This window comes from Rosa chinensis, chromosome 2, assembly GCF_002994745.2.
Source record: "Rosa chinensis cultivar Old Blush chromosome 2, RchiOBHm-V2, whole genome shotgun sequence".
Taxonomy (NCBI): Eukaryota; Viridiplantae; Streptophyta; class Magnoliopsida; order Rosales; family Rosaceae; genus Rosa; species Rosa chinensis.
Window position 1 is genome coordinate 55124342 of NC_037089.1, and position 19399 is coordinate 55143740.

The following is a 19399-nucleotide window of genomic DNA, read 5'->3' on the forward strand; positions in this document are numbered from 1 at the left end:
CGCCATTGAAGTCTACGGACAGATACTAACCATACAAGGAGGTGACCCAAGAGGATTTGAGACCCTTCACCTGCCAAAACGGTAATGCCCTCGGGGACAGGAAGTATTGGGACTCAGTTATGGATACCACACCCCGCAGGTGGAGTGGGACTCGATTGCCTTTAGCCGCCAGGAGAACACGATAAGGAAACACTATAATGACCATTTCTTGATCACCGTGGTCATCGACCACTATCGATGCCATAGGGTCTAGTCAATAGTGGTGCAACGGTTAGTGTCATATTTGGCAGTTGCTATGAAGGTTTGAACCGAGACAAGAAGAAATTCACCTATTATCACGAGCCTCTGATCAGCTTTGCAGGAGAAATCACACAGCCCTTGGGATCCGACAACTTGAGCATAACACTAAGTGGAGGCAACACTATCGCCACCATGGCAACACACTTTATCATTGTCGATTGCCCCTCATCCTACATCGTCATCCTAGGGCGAGATGTCATCTGGGGACTTCAGTGCTTCGTTGTAGGGCACATGCTAATGATGAAGATACCTACCCCGAGGGGCACCCTCACCATCCAAGGCGATCAAGAGTTGGCTAGACTGTCGTACTCCTCACCACGGACCTACCCTCCCCATCCGACAAGCCTGACGACCCAAGAGAAGACCCCGGAACCCAGGACGATTGCGATACACGTAGTAAAAAGAAGGAAGATAAGTGGAAGCTCAAACACCAAAGGCCAGATGCCTTGGAAGACTTGATATCCATCTCTATTTCAGACACGAAACCAGAAAGAAAGGTCAAGATTGGCTCAAAGACGGACCCACATTTTCAAACATAATTAATTGCCGTCCTGGCTTTGTTTTATAAAATCTTTTATATGTTTATGTCTTAGATTGATCACCTAAAATATGAGCATGTAATTGGAGCTAGTTTTAAGGTGCAGTGCGTTCACGATCTTAAAACACTAACGTAGTAAAGCCAACATGTTAGGTGAAATCAAACAAATAGAATGCATGCTAGGATGGCGTTCCTCACTAGTTTTGTACTCTAAAATCAATCTTTCCAAAGAGCTTAATGTGTTTATGTGTACTTAATGAGTTAATTTGATAAGGTAGCATTCTACACCTTTATTGCATATAAGAAAGCTTAGGATGCAGTATATTCACAGTTCTAAGTAATTTTGGGGAAAATAAGGCTTTAGCGGCAATCCTAAAGTTCTTGATTGGTTTCATTCACATGCCTTAGTAATTGAAGATTAGGTTAAATTGACTTTCTCTAACCATAACTAGTGGTGGATTACGAAGTTCTCAACGTCCATACATCTGATTTAGAGACCCTAAAAATTGTAACGTTTTCTTTCTTTTATTATTGTCTACGTTTTCAAACCTTAAAACCCCCCTTTCATTTAGTTTTTGCGTCAACTTTATTTTCTTTTTTTTTTCTAGTTTTTTTTTATATATATAGTTTTGTTCAATTAACGAAATTTGTGAAAGTATCCTCAATCCCCAGACTGAACGATCCCTACTTATCCTATACTAACAAGTGTCTTTTGCAGGGTTTATGCGCTTAATTTAGGCGTACCATCCTCACCAACCAACCCTTCAAGCAGGTCCTCTAGAGACCGGAATCCTCGGGACAGTTGATGAAATGGTCCATCGAGCTAGACGAGTTTGATATCCACTACGTGCCACACACAGCCATCAAAGGGCAGGCTGCTGCAAACTTCATTGCAGAATTCATACCTCTAGAGGACAGGGAGCCCCCAAATGAGATAGGATCGGAAATCATCACCACCTTAGCATGGACACTTCACGCCAACGGGTCCTCTAATAGCAAACTCAGCGGGGCCGGAGTGGTCTAAACTGACCCAGAGGGGCATACATATGAGTACACGCTACAGTTCAAGTTCAAGGCCTTGAACAACACAGCCGAGTACGAAGCACTAATAGCCGGCGTTCAATTGGCAAAAGAACTGGGAGTGATAAGCCTGAACATCTTCAGTGACTCACAACTTGTTGTAAACCAGGTCGGCGGCAATTTCCAGGCCAAAGAACCACATTTATCCCAATATCAATCCCTCACAAAAGCTATACTCCAACAATGCCTTCCCAGCCACACCATCGCCCTGATCCCCCGGGCACAGAACATTAAAGAAGACGTCGTCGCCAGGTTAGCAACATTGCCACCGGACACAGATATCGAAAACCTCAAAATGGAAATCCTGGAAAAACCAAGTATCGACTGACCATTCTCAGAGATATTGGCCACAGAGAGCCAACAACCACCCTCATGGATGGACCCATTCATTAATTATCTCTCTAGGGGTATCGAGCCAGTAGACAGGGCCATCGCCACCAGTCTCCGCAGAAGGGCGACATTGTACATTGTCTGAGAGGGAAAATTATACATAAAAGGAAGGTCATTCCCCCTACTGAAATGCATCTCCTTTGAGGAAGGACAGCGAGTTCTACTATCATTTCACAGTGAAGTCTGTGGTAACCATGCAGGGGCCAGAAACTTAGCATTCAAGGCACTACGTACAAGATATTATTGGCCCACAATCGAAGAAGATGCAAAACTTATTGCCGACGCCTGCCTCAAGTGCTATCAATTCACCAACTCTCCTCTCGCACCATCGGTGCTACTCTCCATTATCATTTCCTCTTGGGCATACTTTCAGTGGGGACTCGATTTCATCAGCAAGTTTCCCACAGCGCCAGGGCAGCTAAAGTTTGATATCGTTGCTGTAGATTACAACACAATATGGGTAGAGGTCGAGGCCCTTTCCACCATCAGGGTCGCCAAGGTCATCAACTTTCTATGGAACATCATCTACTGCTGGTTTGGAATCCTGAAACAATTATCACTAATAAAGGAGCGTAGTTCAATAATGATACCCTGAGGGAATTCGTCGGCCAATATGGCACAAAGATCCGATACGCTTCACCTGCTCATCCACAGACAAATGGCGAGGTAGAGGCAAAGAACAAGATTATCAAACAAAACCTGAGGAAGCGCTGGGACTACGCCAAGGGCCTATGGGCGGAAGAGTTACCTGAGGTCCTCTGGACGATCAGAACAACTCCAACGGAGGCCAATGGCAAGTTCCTCTTCTGCATGTCGTTCAGCACCGAGGCAATGATCCCTGTTGAACAGGAAGTCCAAAAAGATAAAGTGGCATGTTTCGATGCACTCACCAACCCGGAGGGGTTGAGCCTCAATTCTGACCTCCTGGAAGAACGCCGAGAGCGAGCACACCTTTGCAACATCAACAACAAGCAACGTATCGCCTGATACTACAACGCAAGGGTAATGCCTCGCCTTCTATCTGTCGGAGATTGGGTGATGAAACAAAGGATGCCAACTCCAATGGGGCTAAAGGCCACATAGGAAAGGCCATACGAGATCATCGAGGCCATTGGGCCCGCTACCTTCTACCTGAGGAGAACAGACGGTATAACCCTCCCACACCCGTGGAACGCCCAACACTCCGCTAATATCCCAAGTAGAGGCAAAGCCACCCAGGCCACATGCACACTACCTCGCTATCACCGAGCTCCATGGCAACAGGAACATGGTCACCACTTAGGTTCTATTTTGCTATTTTATCTAATGTACCTTGCAACTACCCTGGTGCAGCAATGAATGAAATGTTTTTATCATTATTACCTTTTTTCAATCACATTTAACGAACGATAAATGACTATCGCAATCGGGCCCTAAGTGGTCAATATTGTATCCCCCATATCGCCCATCACGATCAGGTCCCAAGGTAGCCACTAAATGTTTCAACACGCAAAAGGCAAGGGCACGCTGTATAGCAATCCTAACTCACTGCCTCCGTGTTACCACTAATGTAAAGGAAATATCACTTATGGCCGGTTGTGCTGACATAGCAAAATGCTGTCACTCGCATACCCTTGCATTGCTAATTGTGATCACCAACGATAGTAAAGCAAAGGCCAACGATATGTGATACACAGCAGAAAACGACTAAAAGAAAATCACGATACCAACAATAATAAAGTAATGACTAACGTTCAAAAGTGATGCCGAACGATAGCATACCAAAAGTTAACGAAACGCTCTTGCCCACAGTTCTAATGTAAAGTCAAAAATATGATACCGAATGTTAATGATACATCATTGCAGTAGAATGTAATAGACAACGATACAGGTCAATGATAAAAAGCAACTCCCAATGATAAAAAAAAACCACAAACTATAGCAAGTAACATGTTGAAAGGCGATACATCCATCGACAACAAATGAACAATACACAAAAGGAAAATTATTAAAAAGGATTTGCGGCCAACAGCGATACAACAAATTTTACTCATCATATGAATGCGATACATACATCTTGTTGATACTACTTATATTATATACCGCCAAGCATAAGCAACGACCTCGTAGGTGGGTCTCCATGACATGACTAGCCCCGCCTATGCCATGCACCTGGTAGATTGACACCCGAGCTACCTTGTTATGGTGGAGGTCGGCCGATATCATTCCTAGAAGCCATCCTCCCATACTCTCCAAAAGGCTTCAAGAAAAGCAAATATGTATATTATGTCCCACATCGGAAATATGAAATGGGAGGAAGCTTCATTTAGCTATAAAGGGAGTCCACCCTTCTTAGAATAGGAGGGATCCATGATCTCCACACTTGTATATTACAAAGGCTACTTAGCCTCACTCATAGTGAAATATCTAAGTGGACGTAGCCTTGCCTCATGGGCAAGGTGAACCACAATACATGCTTGTGTCACTATCTCTCTCCATCATGCTTTATACTAAGTTCCCTTATTCTCACCAAAAACACATCTACCCTTAGCACACCAATGCGATACATATATCTATCCTTGTCACCCCTCCCACCAAGACTGATTCCTTGGAATATGAGGAGCTCCAAAAGCAGATCACTGCCACCGGCGCTGACGGGCTGGTCAAAATCTGGTAGGAAAGACTGGGGGGCGGAGTCAATCTTTGCCCCATCGCCGACCGATCTCCACCGTTGTAGCCCCGTCGCACTGCCAGCAATCTGTGCCCTTCGGTCTCACACTTGAATGGAGACTGATTTGGTGCTTAAATGCAACTTACGCACAATAAGGGCATGCTCGTCAAAGAAGTGGGAAATATTTGAACCCGAAATTATCGTACCACGGGGATTGAAAAGCTAACTTCAATCCTAGGTTATGACGATTACTAAGTCACAAACAATTTAACAAACAAAACCTAGAAAAATAGCACCAAGCTATTCACAAGCCCGGCTCGGAACAACCAAGCCTAAAATTGGTCAAGAAAACCACAAATAAATGCGGAAGCTCACAACCAAATGGTATGGACAATGAAAGTGATTTGCAAAATTTGGTGTTTTTAATTGCGAAAAAATATAAAATTGACAATTGAAAATTAATATTGCAACTAAAGATAAAGATAATATAAACTTATTAAGAAATGTAAAATAGGTCACTAGGGTATCCGCCTAGCCAAATTTAATGCACAAATATATTCCGACAATGGTCATTCAATTGATAATGGCATCAAGAACCGTAGCCAAGGCTTTTCAAGGCTCATGGGTCAATAGATTCCTTAAAGAGTATTCCTACTCTGGATCAAGGGTCGTAGAAACTCAATTGGGACAATCTAGAGCCTTTTTAGGGCCTCTAGTTGCACCAAAAGGCGAAGAGTCCTAGAATCAAGGTTCCCAAGCTAGCCAATACGGCAATCGAAATTGGTATTGTAACTAACCATGTTCTAAACAAGTGTCCTAGCCATAAATTATAGAAGTGATTAGGTCCCCTAATTTGTTCTAGACATGCTCATCTACACATTCAAGAGTTAATCAAGCTCCTAAGCAGGCATCTAAGCCAAATATTATAGAATAGAACATATGTCAAACACGAAATTGAAAACCATTAAATCAAAACATATTTATTACATTAAATTCATGCTATGGCTCAAACCCTAGCTTCCTAAATAGACTACTCACAACCCATCCACAAATCAACAACAATATACATCAATTAAAGAGGTAAAGGTGAAGATGAGTGAAAAGTAACAAGAACAACTCACAATTGCTATAGAGCAAATATGACAAGCCTTGATTTACGGCTTCCCACTATACTCAATCTCAAATCTTGATGGCCCTTGAAATCCTTTCAGAAATTGATGAGGATTTGATGGAATTTTAGTGAGGAGGAATATGAATCTTAGTAAGGAGGTTTTTGGTGAGGAAGAAAATGGATCTTGGTGAGGAGTTTCTTGATGAGGAAGAAAATAGATTTTGGTAAGGAGAAGAAATGGTGTGGAGATGGAATTTTGGTGTGTGCGGCTGAATTGTGGTTAGTGAGAGAGAGAATACATCTGAGAGTATATATAGATCTCTAGTCTCCACGAATCCAAAGAAAGGGAAGATAGGATGAGGTCTGCTGTTCACCAAGAAATGGGCACGTGCTACCGAGCTGGCGTGCGTGGGGGAAAAGAAAAGAAAGAAACGCTGCAGCCCATTCTCACATAATTAACCCACAATGTATAATTGTATTGCTGCCACTTGTCATCTTCTGATTGGATCAACTTGATTAAACAAGTAATTGTTTAATTGTGCATGCTTTTGCACGTGATGAGATGATACTCTAATGATAAAATTTCTATTAATTAATCATTATCTAATGATTAATTAATGAGAAGAATAATTAATTAACAGAAATCCTTCTTTTCATCATTTCTTCATTATTTGCTCTGATTTCGCACTATTTTCTTCCGATATCCTTGACTCCGTTTATTTTCTACAAAATAGATAAAAAATAAATTAATTATATAATAATTGATTTGGAGATTAGCTTAATTCTAGTGTTTAGAATGTAATTACGAGCATAAAAAATGCAAGTAATCACACCCCCACACTTGAACTTTGCTTGTCCCCAAACAAACTAAATGAAATCTAATCCGAAAATCTACTAACTCATAAACATAAAGATAGTGTAGTATTAGGCTTTCCAACTGATTACAAGCATTTTTATGCCCGTAACTGCATTCTAAATACTAGAATTAAGTTAATCCTTAAGTTAATTATAATGTAATTAATCCATTTTTATTTATTTTGTAGGAAATAAGCGGAGTCAAAGATATCGGAAGAAAATAATGCAAAATCGGAGTATATGATTGAGAAATGAAGAAAAGAAAAGGTTGGATTAATTAATCATTGATTCAATTAATTGATCAAGTCATCAAACTATGATTAATTAATCATGTCAGCCACATCCCACATAGCCATATTCACGTTTGTATGTTTAATTAAGTTGTTCAATTAACATGAGCCAATTAAAGGCTAAAACGTGGCAGACCCATTTTCCCTACCTTTTCTCTTATTTTTCTGCGCAACCCAGACCTTGAAATGATCTTTTCCTCCATTATGTCTCTCCCAGCCACGTGTCCCATACTCTCTTCTGAACAAATCTCAACCACAGACCCATCCATTCCCTTAGGTCACAAAAAGGGCAGCTGAGACAATTATATAAATCCTCTACACAGAACTCTACAGGGGAGATACGAAGAGAGCTACAGCGCCGCACAACCTAAAGGAACAGCCCTTTGGGCTGTTCTCTCCCAATCTCTTCCTCTTCCATTTTCTTTTTCTTTTCTCACACCCACACCAACAAAGCTTCATCAATTTGTCAAGGAGCATCAAGATTTTAGTTTGGGTAAAAGTGAGAAGCCATAAATCAAGGCTTGTCATAATTGCTCTATAGCAATTTGTGACTTGTTCTTGTTACTTCTCACTTCTCTTCACCTTTCTCTCTTTAATTTGATTGTTGTTGATTAGTTGATGGGTAGTGAGTAGTTTATTTAGGAAACTAGGGTTTGAGCCCTAGCATGGATTTTATGTAATAAATATGTTTTGATTTAATGGTTTTCAATTTCGTGTTTGGCATATGTTCTATTCTATAATATTCGGCTTAGATGCATGCTTAGGAGTTTGATTAAGTCTTGATTGTGTCGATGAGCATGTCTTGAACAAATTAGGGGACCTAATCACTTCTCTAATTTATAGCTAGGACACCTGTTTAGAACATGGTTAGTTACAATACCAATTTCGATTGCCGTATTGGCTAGCTTGGGAACCTTGATTCTAGGACTCTTAACCTTTTGGTGCAACTAGAGGCCCTAACAAGGCTCTAAATTGTCCCAATTGAGTTTCTACGACCATTGATCCGGAGTAGGAATACCATTTAAGGAATCTAATGACTCATGAGCCTTGAAAAGCCTTGAGTACGGTTCTTGATGCCATTATAAATTGTTTAACCATTGTCGGAATATATTTGTGTATTGAATTTGGCTAGGTGAATACCCTAGTGACCTAATTTCCATTTCTTACTTTTCTTTTCTTTATTTAATTTAGTTGTTAGCTAAAGCTTTCATTTAAATTCTTGCAATTTAGTTATTAGAAAATTACAAACACAATTTTGAATGACAATTTTTCACTCATTTGTACATATCCACCACTAGGCTCTTAGTTTTGATTAGGCTTTGGTGAAAACCAAAACCGAGCATTGCTAGGGCTTGGTGCTTTAGATTAGCATTTTTATTTATTTTCTTTTTGTTTTCTTTGTTTGCTAAGTGTCTTTATTTCCGATTATCCAAGGATTGTGGGTTAGCCACTAATCCCCGTGGTACGATAAACTTTGGGCATTATACTTCCCTATCTTGACAATGATACGTACGCTTGCGTAAATGTGTATCCAAGTCAATGGCGCCGTTGCCGGAGATTAGGGTTTAATAGCCTTAATCCCTTAGTAAATTGGTTCTTTAGGTCACTTTAGCATATTTTTATTTCTTTGTTAAAATATATATATATATATGTATATATATATATATATAGTTGTTGATCTAAATAGTTTATTATATTTTGTGAGCTTATTTTTCTATTTTCTTTGTATTTTTTGGTTACTAATCTCACTTGTGGAAACTCATAGGCATATATTTTTCTTATATTGAGTTATGGATCGATGGAGCTATGAATGGGATGACCCAAGGGGATATGTGCAAGAAAATTTCTATGGTGGAGGTCATCAAGAGTGGAATTCTCATGCGGTGGGTTCTATGTCTTCTTGCAATGAAACTTGTGCTTTGTGTAATTCTCTGTGGCATTCATCTTTTGAGTGCTCTTTGAGATTTGAATGCCCGGATTTTATGCAAAAGTATGAGTACAAGATGGGCATTTATCAAGAGACATTTGTACCCAATGCATATCCACAAGATGAAGCTTATGAGCCTAGGAAGGAATTTGTTGAAGGACTACTAGCTCAATTGCAAGCCTCCCGAGATCTTTTACAAGCCTCTCAAGCTAGAATTTCACAAGAGACCGTGGTTCCCGAAGCATATCCTCATGAGCAAGTGTATGAGTCTAGGAGGTCTTCTCTTGATGAACTGCTAGCTCAATTGCAAGCATCCCAAGCTCGATTGCAAGATTCTCAAGAAATGCTTATACATTCCAATGAGCAACTTGAAGCAAGTTTTGCACAAGAGCCACCCTTCACCATTTATGAGCATGAATCTTTCTTTGACCAAGTGGAGCCTATTTCAAGAGAAGAAGTGCATATTGAGCATCTTGAGCAAGAGTCCTTTATGCGAGTTGAAAATGATGATAGTGATGTTGATGTACAAGAAATTGAGCTTGGTTATGAAAGTTTCAATGCAAGTGGGGTGCGAGACTACACTTCGGAGGAATGGGTACAATATTGGAAATCTAAGCTTCCAAATGAAGGGGAGATACTTAAAGATGATTTCGAAGAGGAGGATGACTTGTCTAGTGAGGAGGATACGGAGTTTGAAGTCATACACCATAATCCCTTATTCATCGAGGAGGATGCGGAGCTTTAAGTCATACACCATAATCCTTTATTCATTGAGGTCGATGTTCCCAAGCAGGAAGAGAGTCCTTCAATACTCTGTGATAGTCAAGAAATTGAAGAGCCAATGACTTTCTCTCCTCCTACATCCAAGGAGATCCATCATGAGCTTCCTACGGTGGATTGTAGAATATTGAGCACTTACATTCTTAATGAGAGGATTGGGAACAAGGTACTTTTACCTCCCAATCCACCATTAAGTGGTCAATGTTTCTACAATGAGGTGATGGATTGGAAAGGAAATGGACCACTTGCACTCACCCTTTCCCATTACTCTCAAGAGTTCTACCACCTATTGTTCATTTGAGAATCATTTCTAATCCACTTGAGAAGGAGACGGCAAGGATAGCTCCTAGAAGAAAAATTGAGAAGAAGGTAAAGATTAAGAAGCTACACTTTTGGCCACCAAGTGGAGTATTCTTATGTAGCTCTTGGTCTTGCCTTTATGACACGTCAAGGAGTCCCTTAGCCCCAAACAATAGGGTGGTCATACTTGAGAAGTATCCACCTTGACAAAGATCATGTTCTATAGACAAGCTTGGGGTCTTTAAAAACAAGCGCTTCTAGGGAGGCAACCCTAGGTGGTTTTGAAATTTCCTGGTTTATTTTGCATCAATAAGGCTATTTAGCCATCTTTTTGGGAGGATGGGAGGTGTCCGGATATGGAAATGTGAAGGAGAATTAATTTGGTAGTGAGCAGTTTCTGTCCTGAAAATTCAGTTGAATTTGGATGACTATAGCTTCCATTCTACATGCTATTTTGAGCTGAAATTTTTTGGAGCTATTCTTCTATATGTTTAGTGTCTTGTGCCAAAATTTGAACCACTTTCAGTCACTGGAGCTCTATTTATTTAATGGTCAATGCATGAAGTTCAAAATAGAGACAGCTACTGTAGAGTCACTTTGGGAAGCTACACCTTCTACATCCCAATCAATCTAGATCTAAAATTTTCAGAGATGTGTCTTCATATGTCTTCTATATATAGGGGAAACAGTTTTTAATTTGAACCTTCCTAGCTTCAGATATAGTGTTCCAAGTAACAGAGGTCAGAAACAGAGCACAACAGAAACTGCAGAACAGATCAGTAAGTTTGGAGGCCAACAATTTTTGACTGATTTAACTGTATGTATTTTCATGAGTCTACTTTCATTTCCAGTTGGTCTCACCCTCTTTGCACCTCTAGAGCTTCAGATATTACAGTTTTGGTGACTGAGGGTCAGTAAAAGTCTTCATGACAGATTGGCAATTTTGACCAGCTTCGTTTTCATCTCAGTTGGAGATAGATAGCTTACTTTATATGGATAGAAAGCTATCTGAGTCTACTTTCCATTCCAAGTGGTCTCACTTATTTATCTCTTTATGAGTTTGAGATATGGGCATTTGAAGATATAAAGGTCATTGCTGGAAGCTTTCTGCACTCACTACTTTGTGTTCACTAGGGGTGGTTGGACTTCTTGTACTTCAACTCTTCAATGGAGGCCATTGTAGGGCTGTTGTGAGGTGTGTTGGAGGTGATCAAGTCCATGTGCTTAATGAAGGACCTTGTCCTTATTCTTTGGTGGCCATTTTTGTGACGCATTGCTCTTTGGACACTATATATTTCTCAATGGAGTCGATCTTTCATGAGCACCTAGAGCTATTATGGAGCATACGTTGAGGAAGTCAAGGCCTTGTGCCTTGAGGTTGGTGTCTCTTATTGGTCTTCTCCGAAGGTCGTGAGCAATAGAGGGTCGACAATGGGGGTTTTCCGTAACTTTTTTCGGCATTTAGATTTTCATTTAGATAGTTAATTTTATGCCTTTGCCCGGACTTCACTTTCATACCTAAATCCAACACGGATTTTGGCTTTTGAGCTCACTTTACAACATTGAGGACAATGTCGGTTTTAAGTGTGGGGGTGAGGGCTCGAGCACCTATAAAAAAAATAAAAAAAAGGAATTATTTTTTTTAGATTAGCTTTTTGTAATTACATTTTAGTGGTTAATGCCTTTTCCAACCCCAATGACGAGCCATGAACTTAACTTGTTATGATTGTGGATAGATTAAGCACGATCTAGGACTTTGAATTTGTAATTGAGTGTATATGTGATCTATGCTTGACTATATGTGTGCACATAGCCTATGGTTAGGTTGGTTCATCATAATTAGAGAAGCATATAGATTATTCGATTAACTTGCATGCCTTATTTGTGAGCTTTTGAGCCTAATATCCATAGTGTATGCATCGTTCATTCACTTATTCCTTCATGTGTGTACAATTTCATGACATTGCGTATCTAGAACTTGCTTGAGACCTCTCGAAACTACTTTTAGCTTGCGACGGGATAGAAAGGATTGAGGCAATTAGGTTAATACTAACATGGCCAAAGAAGTATGTGCCCAAAGATATTTACCACTAGATTGCCACTTTGAGCCTATTTATATATTTAGCCTTTTTGTTCATTAGCACCACAAATCCCTACCTAGCCTAAACACTTTTATCCTACCCTTCTGTGGTAGTTGGTGAAGCGATTCGAGAGAATGACTTTATGTTTGAGTGCTTCCAAAGAAAAGAAAAGTCAAAAGTGTGAGGTTACAAAAGAATAAGTGTGGGGATGAGTGATCTATTTAGAAAATAAAGTTCTCAACCAAAAAAAAGACAAAAAAAAGAAAAAAAAAAAAGAAATTGTGAAAACAAAAAGAAAGTTCAAGGAAAAAAAAAGGTATGTTGTGTGAAGACAAAAAGAAAAAAAAAAAAAAAGAGTACGTATTACGTAGTATAGTGTGGGTTGTACATTAGGATTAGAGTGAGTGAGTTAGCATTTGAAAGCAAAGTCATATATCTCTACAAGAGAGATTTGCTTCACCGATTTCCATGGAATTTGTCTTTCCTTATCCTTCATTTCTATTAGCCACTTGTCCTTAGCCCCATTACAACCAAATAAAAGACCTCTTGATCTTGAAAGTTGTGAGCTACCCAGCAGAGATGAGATCGAAAAGCAAGCATATGGCGGAGCATGTTGTGAAATTGCTTTTGAGTGAAACACGTATAGCCCTTAAACACTTGAGCGATAATATTTAGTGAATCTATGTGAGTTTAGTGGGTTATGTCGGGTCTTCTATGTGCCTATTTGATTATGGTGAATTGATTTGACGTATGGATATCACATTTATATACTTGAGCATCTCTCACATGTGCATCTTAATTGCCTTACAAATTTGAAAATCTTATGTTGTGCATACATCTACTTCATGGTCATATGCATAATTAGTTCTCCGAGGGTTATGGTTGGAAAGGCTAATACCGCATTTTCCTTTATGTTTGTGAGTTAGTAAACTTTCGGATTATGTTTCATTTAGTTTGCTTGAGGACAAATGCACGTAATTGCATTCTAAATACTAGAATAAAGTTAATCCTTAAGTTAATTATAATGTAATTAATCCATTTTTATTTATTTTGTAGGAAATAAGCGGAGTCAAAGATATCGGAAGAAAATAATGCAAAATCGGAGTATATGATTGAGAAATGAAGAAAAGAAAAAGTTGGATTAATTAATCATTGATTCAATTAATTGATCAAGTCATCAAACTATGATTCATTAATCATGTCAGCCACATCCCACACAGCCATATTCACGTTTGTATGCTTAATTAAGTTGTTCAATTAACATGAGCCAATTAAAGGCTAAAACGTGGCAGATCCATTTTCCTTACCTTTTCTCTTAATTTTCTGCGCAACCCAGACCTTGAAATGATCTTTTCCTCCATTCTGTCTCTCCCAGCCACAGACCCATCCATTCCCTTAGGTCACAAAAAGGGCAGCTGAGACAATTATATAAATCCTCTACACAGAACTCTACATGGGAGATACGAAGAGAGCTACAGCGCCGCACAACCGAAAGGAACAGCCCTTTGGGCTGTTCTCTCCCAATCTCTTCCTCTTCCATTTTCTTTTTCTTTTCTCACACCCACACCAACAAAGCTTCATCAATTTGTCAAGGAGCATCAAGATTTTAGTTTGGGTAAAAGTGAGAAGCCATAAATCAAGGCTTGTCATAATTGCTCTATAGCAATTTGTGACTTGTTGTTGTTACTTCTCACTTCTCTTCACCTTTCTCTCTTTAATTTGATGAATATTGTTGTTGATTAGTTGATGGGTAGTGAGTAGTTTATTTAGGAAACTAGGGTTTGAGCCCTAGCATGGATTTTATGTAATAAATATGTTTTGATTTAATGGTTTTCAATTTCGTGTTTGGCATATGTTCTATTCTATAATATTTGGCTTAGATGCATGCTTAGGAGCTTGATTAACTCTTGATTGTGTCGATGAGCATGTCTAGAACAAATTAGGGGACCTAATCACTTCTCTAATTTATAGCTAGGACACTTGTTTAGAACATGGTTAGTTACAATACCAATTTCGATTGCTGTATTGGCTAGCTTGGGAACCTTGATTCTAGGACTCTTCGCCTTTTGGTGCAACTAGAGGCCCTAACAAGGCTCTAAATTTTCCCAATTGAGTTTCTACGACCCTTGATCCGGAGTAGGAATATCCTTTAAGGAATCTAATGACCCATGAGCCTTGAAAATCCTTGGGTATGGTTCTTGATGCTATTATGAATTGAATGACCATTGTCGGAGCATATTTATGCATTAGATTTGGCTAAGAGAATACCCTAGTGACCTAATTTACATTTCTTGATTAGTTTCTATTATCTTTATTTTTAATTTTAATTTTATTTTCTTCGCAATTAAAAAAATCAAATTTCACAAACCACTTTCATTGTCCATACCATTTGGTTGTGAGTTTCCACATTTATTTGTGGTTCTCTTGACTAATTTTAGGCTTGGTTGTTCCTAGCCGGGCATGTAAATAGCTTGGTGCTATTTTTCTAGGTTCTGTTTGTTAAATTGTTGGTGACTTAGTAATCGGCATAACCAAGGATTAAAGTTAGCTTTTCAATCCCCGTGGTACAATAATTTCGGGTTCAAATATTTCTCACTTCTTTGATGACCGTGCCCTTATTGCGCGTAAGTTGCATTTAAGCACACAAATCACCAACCATAACCCTCAGAGAACTAATTATGTATATGACCATGAAGAAGATGTAAGCACAACATAAGATTTTTGAATTTGTAAGGCAATTAAAATGCACATGTAATAGATGCTCAAGTATATGCATGTGTTGACCATGTGTCAAATCAATCCACCATAATCAAATAGGCATATAAAAGACCCAACATAACCCGCTAAACTCACATAGGTTCACTAAATATTACCGCTCAACTGTTTAGGGGCTATATGTGTTTCATTCAAAAGCAATTTCACAACATGCGCAGTCATATGCTTGCTCTTCAATCTCATCTCTGCTAGATAGCTCACAACATTCAAGATCAAGAGGTCTTTTATTTGGTTGTAATGGGGCTAAGGGCAAATGGCTAATAGAAATGAAGGATAAGGAAAAACAAAGTCCATAAAAGCTCATGAAGCGACTCTCTCTTGTAGAGATATACGACTTTTGCTTTTAAATGCTAAGTCATTCATTCTAATCCCAATGTACAACCACTAACTAAACTACGTTTACTTTCTTCTTCTTCTTTTTTTTTTTTTTTTTTGAGAACTTTCTTTTCTATACAAACACTCACCCCCACACTTATTCTTTTGTAACCTCACACTTTTGACTTTTTCTTTTCTTTTGGAGCACTCAAACATAAAGTCATTCTCTCGAATCGCTTCATCAACTACCATGGAAGGGTAGGATAAAAGTGTATAGGCTAGGTAGGAATTTGTGGTGTAAATGAACAAAAAGGGTAAGTATATAAATAGGCTCAAAGTGGCAATCTAGTGGTAAATATTTTTGGGCACATGCTTCTTTGGCCATAGTGGTATTAACCTAATTGCCTCAATCCTTTCTATCCCGTCATAAGCTAAAAATAGCCTCTAGAGGTCTTAAGAAAGTTCTAGATAAACAATGTCATGAAATTGTACACACATGAAAGAATAAGTGAATGAACGATGCATACACTATAGATATAGGCACAAAAGCTCACAAATAAGGGTATGCAAGTCAATCAAATCATCTATATACTTCTCTAATTATAATGAACCAACCTAACCATAGGTTATGTGCACACCTATAGTCAAGCATAGATCACAAACGCACTCAATTACAAAACAAATTCAAAGTCTTAGATCATGCTCAATATATCCACAATTATAACAAGATAAATCCATGGCTCATCATTGGGGTTGGAAAAGGCATTAACCACTAAAATAAAATTACAAAAAGCTAATCTAAAAAAAATAAATTTTTTTTTGGTAGGGCGCCCGAGCCCTCACCCACTACAAGAAATTTGGGTATATGCAACGGGTTTATATGCAAGGAGTTAAAATTCCTTGTATTTGGTTTGATAATACAAAGAATTGTACAAGTCCTTGCATTTAGTTCGGAGATAATGCCAAGAACACATAAACTCCTTGCATTTTGTTTGTTAAAATATAAGAAAAGTAAAATTCTTTGTATTTGCTTTTCATTTCCTTGCATTGATTGAGCGGGATTTTTGGCGCTCCAAAGGTTTGGTCTAAATTTATCATTTTTCTTCTTTTTTCTTAAACCAATTCTCTGTCCATCTATTACTTTCTTTCTCCATCTCTTCGTTCTCTTTCTTCATCTCTTCGTTCTCTATTTCTCCCTAAGACTAAAACCCAGATCCGAAAAGCAGAAAATCAGAAACACGTTCCAAACCCAAATCTAAATCACATACACATCCCTTCCCCTCTGTCTTCTTCGTCATTCTTTTTTCTCACGCTCTCAGATCCCGTTCCATTGCCTCTTAAATCCAATCTAGGCCCAAAAACCCTAATACCCAAAACACAAATCCTAACCCCTCAGCCCCAATAACCACATCTCTTATGCTTTCCTCTCGATTTTGTGCTTTTATGTTCTGTGTTTGTGTGAATTGACGACTGTCTCAATTTTTATGAGGTTTGAGTTGATTTTTCGATCCGTGATAGATTTCCAAATGCCCGGGCAGAAATTTTGGGTTCCAAATCGGCAAGCTGAGCATGAATCTTATTTTCAGTTCATCCTCGCGACTCTGCTTTGCCTCGTTTTGAAAGGTATTATAATATAACTAGTTTGCTTAGGATCTGAATTCTTATTGATAGTTTGTTGTTTTCTGCAATTTGGATTTTCATTTCATCGGAGGTTAATTTTGGTTAAATTTCAATATTTTTATAGTGATTCTGTTAAGGAATTCAATGGGTTGAAGGTTTAGCAAATAATTGCTAGTTGTAGAGGTTTTGGTTTCCGGTACATTTGGTTAAACTGGTGAGTAATATTGACAGAAATTTGTATATGACTTTAGCATTTGGTATATGACTAGTACATTTAGTTTTAAGGCTGACTTGTATTTTTATTTTCAGTACCAATTTGGTCAATTTGTCAAGAGACTACTAGATGTTGGCTTGAGTGGTTTTATCAGATATGAATTATAAATATCATTACGTTTTCCCAATTAAATGCCTAAATATGTTCATGCCTGGTAGAATGTGGGCCTTTTAATTGGTAGTGAACCTTTTCTTGTGGGCATCATCAATTGTTTGAAAGCTTGGAATCTAAATGATGACACATGAAAATTGGATGATCTATGCATGTAGTTAATTTTGTTTCAGGAGTCGGATGATTCGGATGCAACTTTTATTACGTATAATCAATGGTATCAATGAAATTCATGTGTCTTCTTGGCTACTGGTATTGAGAAATTGTCAGCAATATTAGTGTAGAATTGTGATCAACTTTCTTAGCTATGTCAGTTATATACTTGAAATATGTTCATCTAAGACTGAATTTGGTGGTCTCCTTCCACAGGGTTAGGGATTGTGGAATTTGGTTGGTAATGCTGCTCAATGCTCACTCTCAGATTCTTTCATTAAGGTATTTGAATGCATTAGGGTCAGTTTACTGTTCTTCACAACACTAATTGATATGAATGTATTTGGCTTTGAGTGTGAATTGGGTTTTCTTTTCTGTGCTTGTAGCTCCGCATTTGACTAGTTTTTTTCTGAAGTTATTTGTATGGATTGTTGAGGCCCCCATTATTGGTTCTTTGGTAATCTCATTGTTGAAGAAGCATAATAAGATGACTCAGGTCTGTTGTCTTTTGCATATTATGTGTTACTTTCCGTTTGAATTTTCTTGTGTAATTGGAATAGCTAAAAGGCTCGTATGTATTATTGTGGAATTCACAGTTACTGAGAAACACTTCGATTCCAGAAGCACCATGTTCAAACCTGAATTTCCTCCTCAAGGTTTTTATTTGTGCTATTTTCATTTGGATCCTTAGGGTTCAAACTAATGATAAGTGTAATAAAGGTTTCGTGTGTTATTTTATTCTTATTATTCTAAGTCCAAATGAGAACTGAGATTGTTGCCTATTAGCAGGAATGCTATAATATGGAATTGATGTATGATATCGATCACTTACAGTCCAAACAAGATTTTATTGCTTTACATGTTTGTTTCTGTTCCAAGTAGAGATCCATATGAAAAAAGTATAGAATCGACTAACATTAGGATCCTATGGAACATAGACAAATTAAGTTGCTGCATACTGTTAAACTAATAGTTATCAATAAATTAAAAAAAATTCTGACAGTTAATATGTATTGGTTTGATTTTTATTTCTTGCTTTCTTTAGCACAAGGTCAGAGCATATCCAAGAAACTGGAGCTTATAAAATAAATATGCATGCATTCTTGGTTATTTTATTTTCAGGGTGAAGCATATAAGAATTTTGATGTTTAAGTGCACTGTAAGCTTTTTATGACACTTTTGTATTGGTGTCAAGTATTGAAGTTCACTTATTTTCAATGTTAGGTTCATCACATATTTCATGCCTATAATCTATATTTTAGGATTCATATGACTCATTCTGATCTCCATCTTAGAATAAACACCATAAAGTCTGAGTGCAGTTATCTCATGTCATTTGTAGGTAGCTGTTGCTTTGGAGAAAGCTGCACAATCTGATGAGTATTTTGTTAAGAGAAAGTTGTATCCAAATGTTGATTTCTACACTGGGTTTATATGTAGGTACTTGTCCTTGTGTAACGATATGAAAGCTTGTGGGTTCCTGTTTGTAACTGGTAACAAAGTATTGACTTCTTGTTAAACAAGGCAATGGGATTTCCAACAGTGTTCTTCCCAGTTTTGTTTGCTATCTTTCAAGTTCTTCCCACTTCTGGTCATGCTATTTCTCAGCTATTCGATCTTTCTGTTATTCAGGTACATATTGGGGAGTGGCTGCGACACTATTTGCCATTGAAAGAATAGATTGCAAGCACTCATGCAGACAAACTGTCTCAAGTTTCTGTTTCAAATGCCACCAAGTGTCATTTGCTTAGAGCTAGAAGTGTTTTGTGATTAAGCGCAATTTTTGATGTACAAACGAACCAATTGTTTTTAATGCAAGGAATAAAAAGAAAAAGTCTGGAATGACATT

At 38.3% G+C, this 19399-nt stretch overlaps 1 protein-coding gene across 13 annotated transcripts; it reads left to right on the forward strand.

The window, feature by feature from the left end:
• Nucleotides 1–16486: 16486 nt before the first annotated feature.
• Nucleotides 16487–19389, forward strand: LOC112190906 (citrate synthase 1, peroxisomal-like). 13 transcript variants are annotated; one of them, XM_040515429.1, is made up of 6 exons: nucleotides 16487–17015; nucleotides 17571–17832; nucleotides 17937–18046; nucleotides 18147–18206; nucleotides 18893–19043; nucleotides 19183–19389. In XM_040515429.1, the coding sequence occupies exons 3-6, from the start codon at nucleotides 18038–18040 to the stop codon at nucleotides 19299–19301; spliced, it is 339 nt and encodes a 112-aa protein (XP_040371363.1). In that variant the 5' UTR covers nucleotides 16487–17015; nucleotides 17571–17832; nucleotides 17937–18037; the 3' UTR covers nucleotides 19302–19389. The 13 variants fall into 13 exon arrangements, 5 of the variants coding, with proteins under 5 accessions (XP_040371363.1, XP_040371364.1, XP_040371365.1 ...); XM_040515430.1 differs by having other exon boundaries at nucleotides 17767–17832; XM_040515431.1 differs by lacking the exon at nucleotides 16487–17015 and having other exon boundaries at nucleotides 17235–17649; nucleotides 17767–17832.
• Nucleotides 19390–19399: the final 10 nt, after the last annotated feature.

Excerpts from the sequence above, each read along its gene's own strand:
- LOC112190906 (XM_040515429.1), top strand. Across the intron at positions 18,207-18,892 it reads ACCTGAATTTCCTCCTCAAG|GTAGCTGTTGCTTTGGAGAA; the intron begins GTTTTTATTTGT and ends TGTCATTTGTAG. Across the intron at positions 19,044-19,182 it reads TGGGTTCCTGTTTGTAACTG|GTACATATTGGGGAGTGGCT; the intron begins GTAACAAAGTAT and ends TCTGTTATTCAG.